At 40.7% G+C, this 22,889-nt stretch overlaps 1 protein-coding gene across 1 annotated transcript; it reads right to left on the bottom strand.

Moving 5' to 3' along the window:
- Positions 1-5,770: 5,770 nt before the first annotated feature.
- Positions 5,771-10,902, bottom strand: CBLN2 (cerebellin 2 precursor). The gene is made up of 3 exons (XM_066205628.1): positions 10,567-10,902; positions 8,130-8,249; positions 5,771-7,803 (listed from the first exon to the last, which is right to left on the bottom strand). Exons 1-3 carry the CDS (start codon positions 10,885-10,887, stop codon positions 7,606-7,608), a joined length of 639 nt encoding a protein of 212 aa, XP_066061725.1. The 5' UTR covers positions 10,888-10,902; the 3' UTR covers positions 5,771-7,605.
- Between the last annotated feature and the right edge of the window lie 11,987 nt (positions 10,903-22,889).

Genomic DNA, 22,889 nt, shown 5'->3' on the forward strand with positions numbered 1-22,889 from the left:
CTGTAAAGATAACGTTGTAAATTTTTCTCAGGAATAACTTCGATATTTGTTATATAAACATTGTTCCATGCTTGAGTGGAATGCACTGTGTAATACATCTGCATTGAGCCACTGACCTTAATAAACATTTTGGTACAATCACTGATTGCATGGACATCTTTAATCCCACCTAAACCACATATGTATTTTCTCATAATTCTTTTCTTGCATGAAAGTAAGAACTCTGGGAAAGTGTTTTACATACAATGTCTGTCCCTTGTAGCCATGGTTCACACATGTACATGCATGTGTCCTTGTATGTTTTGGAGGTTTGTTATTTCTGCAAAGAATAATTTGCAACTCTTCTGTTTTTTAAGGAGGGCTTCTTCCCTTCCTGAAGACTCTTGTTTGTCACAAGGTTTTTGTGTTAAAGGATCACACACGTACTTGACAATATCATTTGTATTTTTAGCCAGTACCCTAACACCTATACAAAAGGGTCTACAATTTTCCAACAGGCTGTGAAAGGGAAGAATCCCAATATGCCTGGATTTTTTTTAAAAAAGAGAGGTACCAAATCACTTTGTTGCACAATCATTGAGGGAGAACAGATTGAATTTCTATTCAATCAAAATAGGAATTATATCAAAATATTAACAAAAAAGCACAGATTCATATACATATCTCCCACTATTTATTTATTTATAGTTATATTTTTCCTCAATCAGATTGGGTTCTCCTGTTCAAGTGTTCTGGCTGCATAACAGAAGGAGAATAATTTGTGAGCAGTAAACTAAAGCTGTCATCATTTTGTATGAACAAGTTTTCACACAGTTGGAAAAGGATTATTTTAAGAAATACTCAAAAAATTCATCATCAGAAGCCTTTCAAATATGCATGAAAGGGCAACAGAGGGCAAGAGAAAAGATATTAACATGTTTTAGGGAGGCAAGTGTAGTGGGAATCTTCTTTTCCCTACCAAATATTCTTAGCACAGTTCATGTAGTTCATATAAGAAAACAATAGAGCCATTGCAAAGAAGCAGAATAATGGATGCTTTCTTTACCCAGTGAAATAATTAGGTAAGACTAGATTTACTTGACAGTCAGGGTTAAAGGACAGTTTCATCTAGAGAGATTGTAAGTTCTTACGGGAACACGTAGCTCTTCAGAAAATTTCAGATATGGAAGAAGCCAGCTGTTAGAAGGTCTAGCTATATCCATTTAAACTCCATCCTAATAAAGTCCCAGTCATACTATTACAAACAGGGATGAGAAAACTCTGCTGTCAGTAACAATAAATAAGAATTTGAAAGATTATTTTTCAAATAATTTCTTCAACATTTTCACTGTCACAATAGTCTTTAGAAGTAACATATGTTCTGTGTTAAGTTATTCCTTCTAGTGAAAAAGTTGGAAAATCCCTTGTCCTTTACGCACTGTGGTCTCTGTAGTCTTGATTCTGATATGTGACAATATAATGCATCTCTCTAGAGGTGAATTAACATAAGCAAAATTAAGTTAGCATATAAGGATTATTGTTGCTAAACTAAGAATCGGGACATCTTTGCTTTCAGTTTTAAGGAGTACCAAAGGTTTCCCATCTGGTGTCAATAGAAGGACAAACTGAACCTCCAGCTGTGGTCTCCCTGTAGGTCCTTTTGAGGCAATTCCCACAGAGCACTATAGTTTTACTCATCAAAAAAGCTTTCTACAGAACTTGAGGTAAATAAGTCTTCTATTAATAACTGTATGCTTCACTTTGCCCTAATATTACATAAACTCGGCAGCCCTCAGACACTGAAATATATACTGCTATTTGCTATTACTCTGGGTAGTCTTATAAGGAAGCAAAGATAAACAGTTTTGGCTATAGAATGACAACAAATAAAATAAAAATTAATTTGTTGAGGCAATGCTTCAGGGAAAGGAAGGCCAAACTTCATATGAAGAAACTAGCTCTCTTGATCCATTCCTTGCTAAAAATGTATTTTACATGCATGTGTACATATACATTTGTGTGTGTGCACTTTTGTGTATATTCACACACTGAAAACTAAAAGCATTTTAAATAATTAGTTTCAATTAATTTAACTATAACAGCAGAAATTACAATGTCTCATGATAACTACTACTTACTAATTGATGAACTTAGATTTTGGTTGAATTTATAGCACTGAATATATCAATATGCTGAGCAAGAGTTTTTTAATACAGCTGATCTCACAAAACAATTTAAATATATTTTTGTATTTCCATATGGAAAAAAAATGACACTTCATTATTACAGTGGAAGTACTATCAGTCAGAAAAATTAGTTTAAAAACTTAACTTTTATATTTTCTGAGTTTTGGAGCATTTTTCAATGAGATCTGAATTGCTGTTGATGCAGTTTTTTGTGGGTTTTTTTGATGCAGAATTTCTACTCATTATTTGCTTCTCCATGTTTTGCTATGTCATTATTTATACCATCTGTTGTATGTGATCTGCAGGGAACCAACAAGTTAGGCAACTTTTTTTTGCTGATGAATAGCAGAGATGATTCGCTAAAAAGGTTAAGCTATATGAGCTAGGAAATATGATATTTTAGGTATAGTTGGTATGTGAAGTGTATTTTCATTATGATGCTCAAATAGCATAAAGTACAATTAGCGATCTTTAGATTTTATTGATAATAGCAAGTAAGAAAAAATAGATCATGATTATATTGGATAAGACCATAAACATGACTAGTTTGGGGATCGATTTAAAACATGCATTCAAAATATATGTCTACACTTTTACTTATATTATCAGAAGTGTGATTAGTGTTGAAATACCTCAACACCCAAGAATAGTTGTGTTAACTAAGGGTTTGCACCGATTACTGTCACTGATTTTTGAATAAACATAATAGTAGATCATGACCAAATCCAAACCATACAATTCAAGCTCCATGGTACTGATGTTTTTCATAAGCTCCAGTCACTTATTATTGGAAACAGTAGACATTTTGGTATACTTATAAGGCACAGATATCTTGATATTATTTTTTGTTAGGGGGGAACAGCACCACTGTAGATTGCAACAGGGATCAGGATGTGAGAACAATTAAAAGAGCTTCCCAGCACATTAAGAGTCGGCTTATGCAAAGAAATTTATGTAAATAAATTGTTTAGATAACATTCAGAGTTGGTGTAAATTTAATGTTAAGAGGCACTCAAGTAAAGTCCATTCAAAAGAGGAATGAACTTTACTGAAGCGAGTGAGACAAGCAAGATCAGCCTCTTAGCTGAAATGATAATGTGTTTATTTCACTGTGGAACACTTGAATTTTACTGATACTTGATTATATAAACACCTGATCTAAATGCTTGTCTATCATCTGCCCAGCCACCTAGTCTGTGTCTAATTACACTTGTGATGGATATCAAAAATTCTCAGGAATTTATAAACTCCAAATGTGATTTAATTAACAGGTGGCCAGGAATCATAACGTTCTATTTTAAGCATTCTGACAGGTGAAATCTTGTCAAATAAAAGAAGCTGCTCTACTAAGAAAATGAGTATTTTACAATGTATCAGTTTACTACCATGTTTTAAAATTGGGTCTGACTCCTCATCATACATGATCCTGGAACAATGGTTCAAAACAGTGAGTATTTCCAACTCTAGAAATTATGCAGCAACTCAATGACATTCCTTGGCCTTTCAAAATACATTAAAGGGGGGGAAATTATTGTATTTTTTTACTTATGTATAACTGCTTAATAACAAGTCATTACACAAGAAAATTAAGTATATTAATGACAATGATTTTTGAGCACTCATTAACATTAGAAAGCTAACCTGGATCGAAGCAGACTATTAATCATAAGAGCTATTTTTAAACAATGCTACCTGTGACTCTGCCTATTCCTGAAAGCAATGTCACATTAGAAGGACATGAAACTACTTTCAACTATTTCTGAATAAATCCACCAGTAAACAAGCCCTTTTAGCCTATCTCCTGCTTTGACAGATTGTCTAAGAAAAAAATTTGGTCAATAAACACAAAATGTTCTTTTAAAAGTTAAAAAAAGTCACAGCTGACAAACACAATGTAACTTCCAAACAACTCCTTAGTTTCATGTGCTGTCTCTTTCCTCCTCCCACAGATCCAGCTTGCAAGATGCTGACCAATAATGAGATACACCGCACATCCATCACACCCACTGTCTCAGGGGGAGGTGAGAGCACACGGGCTCTCTGGCAAGACCGTGTTCAAACTACGGATATAAAACTCAGAGGAAGGTAACGATATATGTGATAGGAATTTATCATTCCTAATACAGCTCCTGGCTTCTACCCTGCTGTAAGTAGGCTGGAGAAGTGCTAAAACAGGGAACACCAAACACACCCGGGTACAGGCTGATCCCTGGAAGGGAAGCAGTGAAACAGACAGTAGTTTCATAGCAATATGTTACGACTCTTAACACAGCAGCCAGTGAGAAAGCTTGAAAGTTGTTGGAAGGAGTCTTGTGCTATTGCTCCCAGAGGAACCAGAGTCGTTATGGTGCCAGTGGTCTGCTTCACTAGCATGTGTTTTACACTTCCTAACTCTTGTGGTGCCCCTCAACATTGAATTTACACCAACTCTGAATGTTACCCAATCAATTTATTTATATCAATTATTTTCTATAAGCCTACCCTTAATGTACTGGGAGGCTCCTTTAATTGTTCTCACTTCTTATTTCCTGCAATCTACTATGCTGTGGTTGTACATTCTTCCCCTCCAACAGAAAATATATCATGATATCCACACCTTAAGAATACATCAGAATTTCTACCATTTCCAATAGCAAGTAGATTGCATGTTCTCAAACCCAGATGCAAAATTAAAAGGGAAAAGGTAATAAATATTGCAAAGAACATAAAAGAAAAAAAGAAAAGGATCATGATTGCAATTAGTGTACATCAAGAATTTACTCCACGTTTTCCATTTATTTCAACTGTTTATATGAGTCTTTACTCTATAGCTTAGCAAGAGTACCAGAGGGAAAGTGGCATTATATGAGTTACCTTCTTTAAATTCAGAAGACTGGTTATCATATAAACATATTTATAAAAGAAGCATGGTCAAGACTACTGAGCTTGAATACATGAAATGAGATATTCAGATTATGCAGCTTCAATGGCCCAGGAAATTTCCAAATATAGTTCCAAGGAAAACATTGTCATTGGCCTCATTTAGCTTAGGAGAGAGTCAGAACTAAGATGTCATTGCCTTAATCAAGCCAAATAAACTAAAATAAATGTGATTATGGTAGGCAGAATTAAAACAAATGAGCAAACAACCCAAAAAAACCTGAGTAATTCTTATTTTAAATTCTTTTGACTATTTTTATTTTAAATTAAAATATAGCAGAAACTAAAAACTTGTGAGCTGTAATCCACCTAAGTTTCTGTTTCCTTGAGTGACACGATTCAGTTGTAAAGACAAAAAGTAGTTTTACAATGTCTACCATTAAGACAGGTGTATTTATTGTATTTTAATAGAAAAAGGTTGCTGCTGACTCAGGTTTTATTTCATATATTTAAACTTAGCCCTGTGATATTTTGCAACTAGAAACATTGCAGTCATGCCAAAGCACAAAGAGGAACTAGAAAATGCAACCCATTAAAAAAAACAACTTGAAAACAACTCATTAAGTAACTGGCAAAGTGAAAAGGCAAAGTAAACAAACCACATTGATGGGGAAAATGCACAAAAAATATTAAATACTTAATTGGCTTATATTTTAGTAATCTGAGGTATATAAGCAACACAGATAAAGGGTTTTTAAGAATATATTACTTTAATTTTTTCCCTTGGATGATAAATTTACAATGAAAATGACATGTCCACCAAAATTTTGAAATACAATGTCGATACCACCACTTTGCTGCAAATGCCTTTCCATTATACTTGCTTCTGGCAGAGGAGTAAATTTGACAAAAATAAGTTCTTACACACATCCACACTTAGGGGATTAATAGCAAAATGAAACAATTAAAATTATATAGATGAAGATAAAAATTTTATAAAATAAACATTCTTCCTGGATGTCCTCAAACAACATTTTCCACAGCATATTGTCTAATACACCACTCTTGAAAAAACAAAAAAAACAAAACAAAAAAAAAAACCAAATAAAAAAAAAACAAACTTAAAAAACTGAAGAAACAATATCTGTTTATTGCAAATGAGGAAAAAGGATACATTTGGCATTGGCCTGATATTTTAATTCTCATTGATTGGGATAATAATTTTCCCAATGTTCAGTATCGATGTCAGTCCACCCCTGTGAGGCCACTTGTGTTGGGAAGAGCAGACACAGTGAATATTGGTGCCTGTGCCAACTTCTGGAGTGTTTGTTGATCCTCTGAGGCCCCTTTCCTGCTGAGGCCCCTCTCCCCAAGGCTGTCAAAGACGCTTGTGTCTGCTCCTCCGATACTTCCGCAGACAGCTTAAGTGGAGATGGTTTTGTTTCATTTGGAAGAGGACAAATTTGCTTTGCCATCTCTCTGTGCTCCCACAATGTCTACTCAAATATTAGTGGACAAATATATCAAATAAATATCAGATAAAAGCACCCAAAATATGGTAATGCAAAGAAAGGGTATATTTTAGGGTATGGTCAGAGAAGATATTCAAAGCCTCCACTGTTGCTTCTAGAAATGTCAGGACAATTCAGAAATGTCAGTTCCTTTACCGGTTTCCAGATTGTAATTGAAGGATCATGTAGCTCTCTTGCTCTTTCTCTCTCTTTCTCTCTCTCTAAATAGGTCTATAAAGATCAGCTGGAAAGTGCAGACAGAATTGTTCACTGGTTAGCTTTACTTTGAGCTACAGGGTATATATGTGCTTTGTTTTGTCTTATTGATCAATCTAGCTTACATTTTTAGCACACACAAACAAAAACCAGGAAAAATAAAAAGTTGATGAAAAACACGAACAACACAAATAAGGTTCCAATCGTGCAAATTTTGCTTCACTGGATAAAGCACTTCTTGACACAGTAATGTCCAGAATCCCCCTCCCCCAGAAAAATACAGGACTGAGACTGAAGCCATTCTTTTTTTTTTTTTTCCTTTTTTTTTTTGTTTTCTTTTTTTTTTTTTTTCTTTTTTCCTTAAGGCTATACAACACAAAGAAATAAAGCATGGAAAGAACACCTCATTGGGCTGAACACTCCATTCTTCTGGCTCTGGAGTGAGCCTTTGACAAAGCATTTCTGTGGTCCGAGTTATTTGCTTCATTGGGACAACAACAAGAGAAAGAAAAAGAGGAAAAAATGAAAGAGAGGAAATAATAAGAAGAATAAGAAAGTCAATGATCCCAACAATAAAATCCAAAATTGACTTTACAATCACAGGTACAAATTGCTCAGGTCGATTATTTCATTTCTCCTAAAGATCACTGTCGTCTAAAACTAATTAGAGGCGCAGGTTCCAAGGAATTGTCAATATTCAAAGCAAATGTTGGAGTTTAGAAGGTTATCATTCTTCTACTGTGACAGTCTGACAGGGTGACTGAAAATATTGTCATGTGCTGCCAAGTTCAGGGTGTCATTAACAACTGAATCCTTGCTCCAGCTCATGGATCTGTCTCCTATTTGGCCTTCTTTTATAGTGGAAAGACTAAGAAGCCGGAAAAGGTTGAATATTTCCACCCTCCCATGAGGTTACCCCTTTCCAGTTTGAGATGCACTTTGTCTTCTCTTTCCATGAGGAGCAAGACCCCATTGCTGGCTGCTTCTCTGGTGACGTCCTGATCTCCTGCAAAAGCTGAAATCACTGGGTAGCCGTTTTGCATTAAACTTACCTAAAAAGTGCAAAGAGACAGAATCTCAGTTTTCTCAAAACTCTCAATGATTTTTTTTTTTGCCCTGTGCACATCACTAAACTTTTCTACAGGTTAGAATCTAGGTCAAATTAAGCTAAGGAAATAGGCAATGTGTGATTTCTGTCATGTAGACAGACCCCTTTAAAAACAACCCACAGTCTCATTCTTCAACTCCTGATTTTTCTTTTTTAATATGAGTCTAGAAGTCAGTGTTTTAAGAAAGGAAAAAAAAAAAAAAAGAAGGAAAAAAAGAAAAAAAAAGAAAAGGAAAGGAAAGACGGCATCTTCTTTAAATTAGAACCCACCTGGATGGTTTGTCTGTTATAGACCTTGACCACGTGGAAACTGAAACTATATATCCCTTTTCTTGGTGCTACAAATATACTGGAAGTAAGATCAAAATGGTTGCCAATATTAACTAATACCTGGAATGTAAACAAATAGAACGAAGAAAAGGAGAGAGAGAAAGAGAGAAATCAGAGAAATCAGACTCCACCTTAGAAAAGCACCAGCAAAAATCTGACATGATCTCAATGACCAAGATAAAGCTTAGCCAAAATGGTATTTGCAGCACAATTAAAAGTGCATGGCAGGGGAATGGAGTCAAGTTACAGAGACATTTAAAAGGCATCAGAGTTAATAAAGCAATTTAGTTACGCAAAAATTATATCACAAGCCTGTTAGATGAAGTGCAAATGTCCACACTGAGCTGTCAATAAAGCAAAGGTGGCAGAAGGAGGAGGGGGAGGAGTGTGAAATGGAGGGAAGGAGGGAGGGGAAAAAAGGTAGGAAAAAATACCAAAAGTCATTAGCTCACAACGAAAATGTATGTTTTTTAGATAACACTACTGAAATCAGACCTGGCCTCGAGTTTAATAGGGTGTAGAACTAAAGCTGCACTGCAGAGAGGAGCAAAGGAGGAAAACGGATGCTCAGCAACAGCAACATCTGCCAGATCATGTCTCTGTGTCCCTCTGGAGGGCTGTGCCAGTTGGCCACACGCTCCTCAGGAGGCTGGGGTGGACCTGTTCTTCCTTCCCGGCAATAACCTTAATTTTTCATATATTTCAGTGGGGGTTTTTTAAACACACACACACACAAACACACAAACACACACACACACACACACACACACACACACACACAAAAAAAAAAAAAAAAAAAAAAAAAAAAAAAAAGCAAAAAAAAAAAGCGCACTCCGGCAGATGTACAAAATGTACAAAGCCTCGTTGAGAACGGCGGCCGCACCCTGCCAATCCCGCCGATCTGACAGGGACTTGGCCTCGGCTCACCCACTGGCGCCTTGTCCAGGCTCTTGTTATGGGGAGCAGGATTTGGCTCAAAAGGCACGGGAGGAGGGAGAGAAGAACATGCGGGCCAGTGGCGATGCCGTCCGGCGAGCGGATGTGCCCGAGCCGGCTGCTTCGCCGTGCCCACCCCCGGGGCACACCCGTCACGCTCAGTTTGCGCGCTAAAACTCTGTTTTAATGAAGAAATACCGAACAGGAGAAATCAAAAACACCATCGTCCCCGAAATCCCAAGCCCTTCCTCCCAAACAGCCAAAGTCTATAGTAAAAACAAAACAAAACAAAACAAACAAACAAAAAAAACCCAAAACAAAACAAAACAAAAAACCAACAAAAAACCCACCTTATTGTAGAAGTACCAAGAAAACGCCTTAAAACACCTAGGAACTGCACATTGCCGGGTAAAGCATCTAAAATATGCTTTATATTTAGCAAGTTGGGGGTTTGATTTTTTTGTTGTTGTTTTGTGGGGGTTTGGGGGGTTTATTTTTGTTTGGTTTTTTTTTCTACTGATCTGATTTTATAAGATTTGTATGCTACGAATAGCTGTGCAAACTCATTAGGAGGGACAGGTAGACAGATAAATGACAACCAGACAGGTAAAAAAAATATAAATAAACAAAAAAACCCCCCCAAACCAAGAAACAACCCAAAAAAGCAACAAACAAACAAGCCCAGAGAAAACAGCCTGGTATGCTAATTTTGATTCACTCTGCAATACTACTTCAGGAATCAGAAGCGGTGGGAAAAAATGAAATTTCACTGCAAAAAATAAAGTGGATGGACGGGGTTTGGTCTCCGGGAGGCGAGCGGTGCGATGAGGCAGAGGCAGGACGATAAGGCAGGGCTTTTCCCTGCTCTGCCCGGCGTGTGCTGTGCGGGATAACATTCCGATACAGCCCGCCGGGGACACCGTTTGCCTCGTCTGATAACGCGGGAAACACCCTCTTCTTTCCTCATCCCTCCCTCCCTCCCTCTGAGAGATGCTGTGACATTGCCAAATGCTCTCCGAACAGCCAGATCCGGCGATTCCTCATCGGCAAATCTCTCAATTTGCACCGAAGGAGGGATGCGCACCCTTCCCCCGGGTCGTTCCTGGCTGGCCGAGGCAATCCTTGGCTGCAAGGCGTCCCCGCACGCATCCCTGGCACAGACTTTCACGCTAAAGCTCGCTCCGTACTAGGGATCGTGACCGGACAAGAAGCCAGAGTGTTCACCCCCGGTACCACCTTAGGAAAGCCCCGCAGCTACCTAAAGGAACTTTCCAAAGTCTTTCTGGGGAGTTGAGACGTGAAGTTGCTATTGAGCGGGTGGGTCGGGATTGAAAAATGGGACGGGAACCAGAAGGAGAACACGCGTGCAGGCAGGGGCGGGGGATGCCCGCGCAGGGCGCGGGAACAAGGGGTAGCCAAGGCGAAGCAGGCGTCGGCTGACCTGGTCGAAGTAGATGGTCATGGTGCGGTTGCTCATCTCGGAGGGCTCGTGGTTGGTGCTGCGGGTGGCCGAGAAGGCCACCTTGGCGCTGCCCGAGCGCACCGAGATCCCCAGGGAGGAAGTGATGGCGCCGTCGGCCGAGGGACTGGAGTCGCAGACCACCAGGCACTTCCCCTCCAGGACGATGGGCTCCGTGTCGTTCTGCGCCCGCACCGGGCACCCTGCGGGCAGCAGCAGCAGCAGCAGCGGCAGCGCCGCCGCCAGGCAGCAGGAGCAGCCGCCCGCCGGCTCCGGCAGCGCCCCCCGCCGCCGCCGCCCCATGCCCAGCGCCGCTCCGCCGCCGCTCCGGATCGCTGCCGACATGCGGGCGCCCCTCGCCGCCGCCGCGGGCGGGCGGGGAGGCGGAGGGGGCTGCGCGCCTGCTGCCGCCGCGGCGCCCTGCGGCCAGCGCTCTGCGGGACGGCGGCTGGGCAGCGGCGGCTGCGGCCGCGCCTTCCTCCTCTTCTTCTCCTCCTCCGCCTCCTCCTCTGCGCGGGGCGAAGGAGCCTTCTCAGAGGGCGGGCGGCACGCAGCAGCCTGCCAAGGGGAAAGGCGGCTGTGAAGCACAACAGCGGGCAGGCGGGAGCCGGCACCGTGCTGCCAGGAGGGCTGCCCCTCCCCGCCCCCGGCGCCCCGGCGAGTACAACAGGTCTGGGAGACACCTGGCTTCCCGGTGTTCCCTCTTTCTCCGGTTCCCCGGTAGCCTGGGGTCCCTCAGCCCCTGCCGTACTCTGAGGGGGGAGGAGGGGGCAGCGCGGCAGATTGCATCCCCGAACCCCCGGCGGAGCATCCTGCGGGCGCCTCGGGCAGTCCCTTTCCCTCCCTACAACCGATGGGGTCTCCAAAACCCGGCTCCACTTCTTCCCACAGCCCCACTAATTACCACATCTGCGAGCCTGGTTTGTTGTATCCGTCTCCTAACGCCCCGGACACCACGGAAGGGGATTTTATTCTTGTTATAAGTAACGCGCCCTCACTCCCCTCGATGGAGAAGCTCCGGCTATCTGTGGAGTTGGCGGGCGGTCGGGGCTCCCCGAACCCCGTGCTCCGGCCCCGACGCTGCCCCGGCCGGGCTCGGGAAGCCGCATCCGCCCTCCTCCCCGCCTGGGGGCTGCCGCGCCCGGGCACCGATTTGTGGGCACTTCCCAACCTTCTGTGCCCCAGGCCATGCTACCACCACTGCTGCCGACCCCGGCGACTCCCTAAACTCGCGAGAAGGGAGCAGCTGGCTCAGATATCCCTCGGTTCCCACCCCGGCATGCACACCTATCGCAGGAGTCAAAGCCTCGGCGTCCCTCTCGGAAGTTGCATCTCAATTTTTCCCGTTCACCAGAACACTCGGAGATCTCGCTCCAGGGAGATCGCCCCTACACTTCCTCAGCGGCATCTCTACCACTACCCTAACCTCGCACCTTATTCTTGCTATCATTTAAAATTATATTTTGCAAAAAGAACACCCGGCGGGGAGGAGAACCGCCTTTTTACCTGGGAAGTCCATGACGGGAGTGGAGGGCTGGCTAGGTAGCTCGTCCGTGAACTTCTATAGCTTAGAGAAAATGAGCCGAGATTGCGCTGGCAGAAAGAAAAGGAAACAGGAGTCGCCTCTTTCTCTCCCGCCCATTGCCAATAATCATCCCCCTCCCGCCAGCCGCTACCACCACCACCCCACTTCCTCCCTCCCTCCTCCCCTCTTCTCCGGCACACACGCACACACACATGCACAGGCACCCGGCAGGGATTCAAGCACCGGGACCGGAGCGAAGTGCCGCCACGGCAACGCCGGCGATGCCGCACCCCAGTCCTTGCCCCGGCCAGGCACTACCGCGCCTTGGACCCGCATCCCGACACACCGCGAGCAGCAGCGACAAGCCGCGATGTTCCCACTGGGACGGCCTCTCCGGTGTCACCGGAGGCAGGGAAGAGCCGTGCCGCCTAGCCCCCCCCCCCCCCCCTCGTTATTTCTACTTGAACCCGTCGTGCTAAGACGCCCCTGTGCCAACACGCCACCGACACGTTAGCGCTCACCGGCCGAGCCACGCAGCATCCCTCAGTGGGAGCTATTTGGAATTCACACACTTTAATTCTGACAGTAATAATCACTTAAAAGGACATGTAGTTCGGGGTACTTCGGGCCGTAAGGCTGAGCCCCGCACACCGCAAGGCCCCATACCCACGCTCGCACCCGCACACCTCGGCGCCCAAAGTTCGGCGGCGGCTCCCCGTTTATTAAAATATTTCTTCCCTGGGGCTTCCCGGCGTGTTGCCAGACCCGCTCCCTGACCCACTTCAGAACTGGGACTTGCTCCCCGACCCGCTCCCGAACCGAACCCGTTCCCAAGCCCGCTACCGTCCCAGGGCTCGCTCTCAGCCCCACTCACGGTCCCTCTCCCGGTCCCAGTCCCGCTCCCGGTCCCAGTCCCAGTCCCGCTCCCGATCCCGGTCCCCCTCCAGATCCCAGTCCCGCTCCCGAGCCCAGTTTCACTCCCGGTCCCTCTCTCGGTCCCACCCGCGGCTCCGCTCCATGCGCGGTCGCGAGGCGCCCCCTGGCGTTGGAGGTCCTCCGAGGACGGGGGGCGCAGTGAGGGTCGCACCTCGGCAGGGGAGGCAGCGAGGGAGGGAGGGAAATTCCCTAAGGGCAGGACGCTCGACTGAGGGACTGAGTGGCTGCCCCCTGTCGCTGCCTGCAGGGCCTGGGTGCGCTGGGCTTGTGGGTCGCCGCTGCCTCGCGGAGCGGTAGCGGTGATGTCTGTCACAGCCAAGGTTATTGCCAGATGTTGCTGGCTGCGAGTATTTCACGCTCCTCAACTCATGGGGCTGCTGCTGAGAGGTTATCAGCAATGCGAGAGAGGGTAAGTTAGAGCTCTGGTGATGCAGTTTTAAGAAACACCATTGCATTTTGATGCATTTCTCTCGATTGCAAACTGGGTTTCTCACTGCATATGGTGTTTTCCTAGAGATCCTGAAACTTAGACTTCAGCATCTGAAAGGAGCTTAACAGAAAATTGTGTATCCATCTAAGAGGTAGCTCCTAATAGAGAGAAAATTTGCAGGTGCACATCAACAGTAAAATTACAATCTCTTCTATGAATGAGCACTCCTCTGTTTCAATCTTCTGCTTTAAGCAGAAGCATGGAACCCCTGAGGGTGTCTGCCTGGTGATTTGCACCGAGAAATTAATCATGCCCTGAAATTACAGCTAAGCAGTGTGCAGGGAATTCCTAACCCATAGCTCCCTATTTCAAATGAGAAATTTATGCTAAGCCTGAAATACTCATGTTTAATGGTCTTCTTTTCTGAGTTCAAGATCGGAGGAATGAGAATAGGAAGCTGAAAAATGTAGTGCATTAAAATTATCAGAAATAAGAGCAGGAACAAGTAATGTAAGGATGTAAGGCAGCACCTATTCTGCAAGACAGAGAAAAGGACCACAGAAATTCCTTCAGATGATATCGACACTCAATCTTACCTGTGTCTCTAGCACACTAGAGAGCTGCTAATATTTCACTTTAGATCATACTACTCATTGATTATGACAGTGTTGTATAAACAAGGAATGAAAGCAGAGCGAAAAGATTTGTACTTTGTTCTATAGGACTTAGACCATAAGGCCCAGTGCTGAGGGAATGATGGCACGTTATCAGTTCTGCCTGCAACTTTCAAGAAAGATGAGCATAAGAACTAAAGGGAACTGAAAAGCCATTAAATCCAATGTGCACACACAGGAAAAAAAAAAAAAAAAAGAAAGAGATTAAATCTTGCCTTTTTTTTAGTACAAGAAATAGATCCTACATATACAGAAACTCCCTTCTTCTTAGATAGGTAGCTAGCAAAAGATCTGTAAGTAAAAATCATTGTAGTATGAATAGAGGGAGGAGAAAGAGGAGAAATAACAATAGAAAATTTATTTCTAATTTAAGATTGAATTATATGACATTTACAGTGTTTATTATAAAACAGTCCTGTGTGTTACTTCTAATTAAATATTTTCCTTAATGGAATAAAACTACAGCCTTCATGGAGCAATGTAGCTGATGAATTTACTTAAGCATCTTTCTTTTTGTGCGTATGTGAGTTGGAAGGCTGAAAATATAGAATATGAAATTATCAATGTCAGAAAATGTATCTCAGTTGTTAAGTGACTTCAGAAAGTGTAGCTTCTAAAGTAAATTAGCAGGTAAGTTACTGGTAAAGTTCTCTTTCTTGAGTACAAAAAGTTTGTTGTGGTTGGAAAAGAATAGTGTGTAATCAAGCTCATGTCATTTTTCATCACTTTGCAAGAATACGAACATTTCTACCGGGGATGTGTTGAACTTGATGCTGTGGAAGTTACACAAGAAATAAAACTTGCTCATTTCTTTGGAACCATTCCTAAGCTAGCCCTCACCTTGAACTCATTTAATCCAGCAACTTCAAGGGGAAAAGCTTTTTGTCTTATCTAGTAAATCAAATTATCAACAGAAAGGTATTTTGACCAGTAGCTCCCAAGTGTTTCCCATAAATTATTTACAAGAATGCCAAACAAAATAGGACACTCCTTTCCAAAAGCAAATACTGTATGTCTTTTCCTGATATTATTTCACAGATATTTGTATGTATTATATTATTTTACAAATACACAAACAGAAAAAGAAGAAATGTTCATTTGATGTGAAACATTCTTTTATCTACCTGTAATATTAGAGCAAGTTTGAAGCAGGGACACAAAAACACTTCCATGATAAGCAAAGGTGATGATTTCTGAGTCTTCATTTATTAAATAGGTTAAAATTTAAATGGCTAAATGGTATCTTCATGCATTACTTGGCTTTAATTTTTTTTCCTGTAAATTGTAACAAATAGGATTCAACAAATCTGATTATTTTTTCTTACAAGCATGTCTTTGAAATATAATCTGATGGTAGAGAAAGTGCAGTCTTCTGTTCCTACCCTGTGATGACCTTCATATTAACCACAAGTTGTCAGTAAACCAGCTGAGGGGTACCCACCCTCTGTGAGAGCAATCCTTGTGCTAAATTCAGCTATCAGCATGACTAAAAGAATGTTTTGTAAATTCAAATCAGTGTTTAATTCTCTATTCCATCGGGACTCCAGGGCTTATTACCTTATAGCTGTCAGCTATGGCCAGGAATGTATAAATCTCTGTTGACAACATGCACAACATTCTCAAGTATAAACAATATAGAGAAAAATTACTTAATAAATTAGAATTCATTCACAGAGATACTTAAACTTCATTTCTAGTCCCTGACTCTTAGTGTCTCACACATCAACCAAGGCAGTCAGTCTTTTTCCCTGTGTAAGAAAATTCACCATAAGTTTTTATCAAGTGACAATTCTCAAGTGCAAAGGTTTTCCCTTCATTGGAAGGTGAGGAAAATGGAGAATGGATGGAGAAATTTACCCATTCTCATAAAGAACATAATGTCTAATAGAATTTCAGGAATATTTTCATAAGATTTTACACATTGAAATAAGTAAGCGTAATTTCTCAAGAACATTTGGTTCATATGAAAGTATCAGAACAACCCTAACAGCCATAACAGTCATGTTCTGACTCTGTCATCAGTCTCTCTGACCAACACATTTTTAAGTCATTCAGGTTTGCTAGGGAAATTTTTGAGATGAAGATGTCATATCATTAAACAAAAAATGGTGCAAATGGTGCTTTTTTTCCCTAAATATATACCAATTATAAATGTTCAGATGATGTGCACCAGTCACCAATATGTTCTGCAGGTTCAACACTTTGCTCAGTTTTCAAGGGTTGGGTCATCCTCAGAACAAACAATTTACAGTGATATGGAGCAGCTCTGCTTTTCTCTGGATTCCTTTTTAACGAAATCTTTAAGTAGATAAATGATGACAGCAACCCAGTGTGCCTTCCAAAGACTGCACATTTTTTGTCTAAAAAAGAAAAGGCATTGATGAGAAATGTTTACCACAACAACAGCCAGACACCGGGCTTGACAAGCACAAATAATTATTTTTTCTTTTATATGTAGCATTGAACATTGCTTGTGTGCCTAGGGTTTGGGCACTTTTTACTCATACAAACTTACAACCTGACCTTGTAAATAAACCCTCCATATTTTAAAAATGTAGCTCCTAGCTAACAGAAATAAAGACCTTATTTATTCTCTTTCAATTGCAAAAATGTAGGTGGCCATCCAATATCCCCTTTCTGAGCCTCTCCACTGAGTTCAGAGACTGAAGAGTTTACATGAAATTTATAATGAAAACGTTGCTATAAACATAGCACGATCACAAGTTTCATTACAGCAGATCCCTTAGGGCTCCTAGCCAATATATATAAACCTCTAAAGAAGTTATTATATGTTAGATAATAGATTCCTATCTATGTCTATCTATCTATCTATCTATCTATCTATCTATCTATCTATCTATCTATCTATCTATCTTATAGTATCTTACAGGTATTACCTAACTCATATACAGATATATATAAAAGATACTACAGGTGTATATATTAGGTACATACAGATATAATGTGTTAATAATGTGTGACAGTTTGGAAGAACTGGTGATCTTAAACTATATTTTTGTATTGATTTTCTTGCTGCAGGTGAGATGTTGCTATACAATGTCACACAAATGTGAAATTCAAGAGACGCAGTCTATTTATTTTCAGAAGAGAAAATCTTGAAACAGGACTTTGAAATACAACAAAGAAATGCCACAGCCTTCAACTGCTGTACTTAGTTCATTGCTCCACTTGTTCATTCAGTTAGATTTCAAAGAAGGCCTTCCAGTTCTAATTGGAAAACAAAGTTATACTGAATCACATGTTTTAATGATTCATGATAATTTGTATTAGCAGAGAAGACTGTGGCATTTCTGAAAACAATCCAAAGAAATAAAAATACATGGCATAGATGGAAGGTCATATTATTAATGATTTCATTTAGAGTTTAGCATTTCAGAATGCAAATCAGGTTTGAAAGTAATACTGTAGAATAGTCTCATTAATGAGACATACATCTCATTAATGACATACATAGAAGGAAATCTATAACTCTATAATTATTTTTTGTTTTTAATTCTGCATAGAGATTCATCTTTTTTTTTTCTTTTTTTTTTTTTCTTTTTTTTGTCAAAACAATTTCTCTGCAGACAGGCTTCTATACACTGCTCCAAGTTTAACACTCACAAAGTAGGGATACAAAAAAAAGCTACTTGCTATAGAAATCTTAGCCATTGTTAAGAGCTGTGACCATCCTGGTAGGGAGCAAAACCAGTTAAGCTCAGTCATTTTAGGATTAATTTTTCCTCTGAAATAAATATATCTGTGTTGCAACCAAGAGACTCTAGCTTTAGAGAATTGGAACAGATGTATTTGGTCACTTTTATATGCTAATTCCAACTCAGCACATGGCTGCAGAGAACTCTGATGACATTTGAGAGACCCAAAAGATTTGAGTCTTAGTTTCCCTCACTGAAATTAATGAGGAAAATATCTGGTTGTTGTTTACTCCCTAATGTATTTCTTTCAGCTTTTATTTGTATTATTTTTTTTTCACTTTTCCTTTATGAGAGCTCTTAATTTGCACCAATAATTAGACTATTGCTGAGATTTTTTTTGTCATACTTTTTTTGTGGATCTGTCTGTGTATCTTTCTGTAGAACTTACTTTATTTGAAATGGGACAGACTGGAGTTCCTCATTCAAAGAACACTTACAATCTGATCCCAACCTAAAAAAATGATATTTCATCTAAGGTAGGTGTAGAGAAAACCCAAAGTAGTCCATGGCTGTTGAAATGTTGTCTAGGATGCAGGAAGATTTACATCCATCTAAGGAGGTCACATCCTTGATCTGAGTTCCAGACACCTCACTTCAGTCTCAGCTCTCTGCTGCTGTAGGTTTCAGCTCTACCATTTATGAAAAAATGTCACACTGCTTTAGCTTTCTCAGGTCTTTGGAGACTTCTGTTCTTGCTTCATTTGAAACAGTCCTGAATAGAAATCTTTGTATCCTTTGAAAGTGCCGGGAAACTTGTAGCCAGTGCAGATGCCACCACTGTGCGTCTGTATGGCATTAGGTTATTTTCCATAATCTAAGGCTTTTACCAAAAAGAAAGTTTTAGCTATTATAACTTCAGCAATAGCCTCTAAAGCCAGGGTGATGCATGCAATGGCAGCTCTCCACTACCTTTAAACATTTGTAATATGTAGTATGACCGATCCCGTTCATCTCAGTGACTGCTAAATTGGGTGTCCCTGGAAACACTTGTGACATGTCACTTCTGCCAGTCCTCACCAAAGCAGGTAAAAAAGGAGGTGAAACATTATCTGTTGAACATTTGCACAGTCCACTGTGAAGGAAAACTCATTTGGGCTGGAGAAGGGCATCTAGTAACACCAGTATTTGTCTCTCCTAACAATCAGCACCTCAAAGCCAGAATCCAGTTAACATCCTAAATTTTTACAGTAATAGAGAGGGGAAGGCACTGGGGCAAAGTTGACATATTCAGTGTCAAAGGTTTTGAGAGTCAAGCCCATGGGGCTGAGGAAGGCATGAGAAAGAGTATCTGGATAGTTATCTGTTTCACTTTTAACAGCTTCATTGGAAGAAGAATTGAAAATTAATTTTCTATGCTGAGCTGAACCTTGGGCAGATATTACTGTTTAGATAATCCCTGTTCTTCTAGGAAGTATTGCAACAGGTGAGAGATGTTTATGCAAAACTGTTGCACTATTTGGAAGGATCTTTATATATCTTTGTACCATACCTCTGGGAAACCACGTGCACCTCTGATCACATCATTTGATATAGCCAAAATTCTCAGGGTAGAAGACACAGGTAATCTTTCCCTTTAAACCCTCATATAGCCTGTTTCACACCTGTCCCAAACACTGAACACCCAACATGCTCTATAGCATGTGACTGCATAGAAAAAATGTGGTGCCTGAAGGCAAAGACAAAAAGAGATGACAGAGAAGCAGTCATTCCCATCACCTTGTATTCTTCCTTCCAGGGAAAACTTGAAACAGTCAGTATAGAAAGAAAATGTACTAAATTTCAGACATTTGCATTAGGGACTTTGAGGCAGACATAGCATTTCCAATTCTAATACTGAGGCCATCACAAGGGATTTCACATCTGAAGCTTTTTCATTGCATTGGACTGAATGACACCAAATCCAATTTAAAAATAAATGATGAGCCAGAGCTCTGATACACCTTTGCCAAATACAGGAATAATATGTGTTGTAAAAGTAAAATAAAATTCACATTGCAAATGATTCCTTTACGTATCTGTTTACATATATACATATATACATACATATATATATATATATAATATACACTATATATGTACTAGAGAAATTAATGGGCTGAGAGCCTGAACTGAAAGTCTCAGGCCTACAAAGACTTAGCCTGTATTTTACTCGAGGCACATGAGTAGTCCCGCTGTGCTTTGCTCTTTATGTACATAAACCTTTGTAGGCCTGGAGCCACAGCACAGGAGGCAAAAAATACCAAAAGCATTTCATAGCATTTCTTTTCATGACTTTGTGCCTGTGATGCTCTTGAATCAGTATCATTATTACTTTATTGTGTTTTGTCATTGTGGTGACACAAAGGATTTTAGTGCAGCTCTGTAGAGACTGTTGTGCCATGGACACGTGTTTCAGTGTCAGCTCTATTCTGTTAAAAGGCAGAAACAGATTCTGGAGGTGGGATTTGCAATGGCCACAAAGCATTTGGCATCTCTGTAACTGTCCCTTCTCAAGACCAAAGAAAATTCCTTGATATCTTTTACAGCTCTGAATAAACGCTGCATGTGCCAATGACAGATGTGTTTAAGCTACTCATCTTTTTGAGCTACGGTGTTTTATCTGTGTAGAACTTTCCACCAAAGGGGGATAGGGGCAATGACTTTAAACTGAAAAAGGGCAGGTTTATGTTAGATATAAGGAAGAAATTCTTTACTGTCAGGGCGATGAGGCACTGGAACAGGCTGTCCAGAGAAGCTGTGGATGCCCCATCCCTGTGAAAGTGTTCAAGGCCAGGTTGGGCAGGGCTCTGAGGACACTGGGGTAGTGAAGGCTGTCCTTGTCTATGGCAGGGTGGGGCTGGAATTAGGTGGTCATTAAAGTCCTTCCCCGTCCAAGCCATTCTAGGATCCTGTGATTCTGTGATAACAGTGGGCAGGGTTTCTCATGGAAGAGAACTGATAATGATGAATCTAAGGGAGTGTCTCTCTATGCATTGTCTGTACATACAAAATAGATTTTTTTTCTCTCATTGCCTTTCTTTTTTCTGTTTCCTAAGGTCTTTATGACAGTTTTTAGTTTACAATAATTAGGACTTAACATTAAATTTAAAGCTACACAAACATTATCTCCAGGTCAGTTTTAAGCCCATGCTTACATTAAAATCTGCTTCACATCCACACAGTCTAGTTACTAGTATTTAAGGACTTGGCTGCACACTGGTAGTTAGGCCTGGAAACACACTAGTCAGAGCAAAGTCAGCTGGCTGTGCTGGGCACTGGAAGATGGTACTGCCAAACTGGTAAGCCACAGCTGGGAGTCAGGGATTCCACCTCTTAAGATCAATTTTGAGAAAACAAGAATTCAACAAGCTATGAGCCCCAAAAAGCAATATGTAAGTAATTGATTCACCTTAAACTGTCTGAAATCAAATTGAAACATAAGTGAAGGTAATGTATCTCTGTCAATCTTTTTAAGGAAATAATTCTAGATCTGACAGAAATTATGAACTCACTCAAATAATCACAATCCAGGTGATGGCTTTGTGCTTAGCGTAAGAACAAAGAGTAAATGCTATAAATAACATGTTATTGTAATATCATTGTACTTCTCAGTGATATTTGGGCAGAAGAATAGCTCCTCTATTTCCTCTCCTTTATTTTTTCCCCACATACAGGCTAGAATTATATGGAAATTCATGCAAATAAATATTGATTTTCAAATATGAAAATATTGTGTCCATTTTTGCACTGTTTCCACTTGAAACACAATTGATGCCAGTCATATCTCCTCTCCAACTGCTTCATTCTGACAGTTTGCATCATCCTGCTTTTATAGATTTTCCCCAGCTGTAATTCTGAGGTGAATTACCTCAGAATGCCATACATGTTCTTTACTAGTATGCCATGGCTTCTCACAGGGGAAAAATAGTGAGGTAAATTGTGTTGTTTTGCTCCCATTTTATAAAAGTTAGCAGAAAAATACACAGTGGAATTCCAATTTAACCAGAAGCCTAAACAAAGACTTTCTGACTCATGATGACACCTTCAGTCGATATTTACCTAAGCAATCAACATAAAATGTAAACTGGATAACTGCATTGTTCGTATGCAAGAAGCAGGCTTCCTGAAGAGGAGCAATAGGCTTGTATCGAAAGCCATGCAAACATTAAAATAATATGGCCTAAGTTCAAATTCATTTAATCAGTTCATCACATGCTGAACATTGAGCAACTCAGTAGACTGAAAAAAGCTAAAAAGCTGACTGAGTGGAGTTGGGCTGCTCGTGCTTGACTTCAAACACTCTTTGATATACTTTGGAGCTCCTTGGGATTCTTGAGCCCTAGCTTATATTCATCCACCATCCATCCTTCCATCCATCCATCCTATAGCTGGCACCATTACAACCCTTAAACTGTGAGGACTGAATTGTCACACTCTGCAACTGACTCTGTATGAGATAGACCCCCCTTTTCTATGTGTGCTCACACACACTGTTGAGTAAAAGTAAGATGTTCTCTAATTGCTTTTCACTGCATCATCCTACAAATATAACAAGAATATTGGGGAAAATATAGTTCGCTCATGTTGCAGAGTTAGTCTTGTTGTTTGGAGAAGCAGAATGTTTGAATATAATTTTGTAGTTTGTGCAGAGTTTTTAAGAGTGCACTGATTTCAGCATTTTTATGTTTTTTTATAGTGAAAACGCTGTTCAATACAATGAGAAATTAAAATACTTGAAGAAACCCTGGAAGATTTCTTGAATTTTATTTTCATTGATTCATCTGTTTTACTCTTAAAATTTTACTGTTTCTTCTGCCATTTATAATGCACTATGTTTATAAGCACAGTTGATGGAGCATTGCTACATCTGTCCTGAAAACAGCCTGGTTAAAATTCATCTTCATGGTTCCCTGAGTATGGATACAGCTAATGGTCCACGCAGCTAATAGATTAGACCCTCTTTTGGGAGATCCATGCACCTATGCAGAAAAAAAGTATTAGGCAGATAATTTTGACAGGTTTGCAACTGCTGGAAATTTCATTAC

This window comes from Chamaea fasciata, unplaced genomic scaffold (assembly GCF_029207755.1).
Source record: "Chamaea fasciata isolate MVZ Bird 193981 ecotype frontalis unplaced genomic scaffold, bChaFas1.0.hap1 SCAF_1, whole genome shotgun sequence".
Classification (NCBI taxonomy): Eukaryota; Metazoa; Chordata; class Aves; order Passeriformes; family Sylviidae; genus Chamaea; species Chamaea fasciata.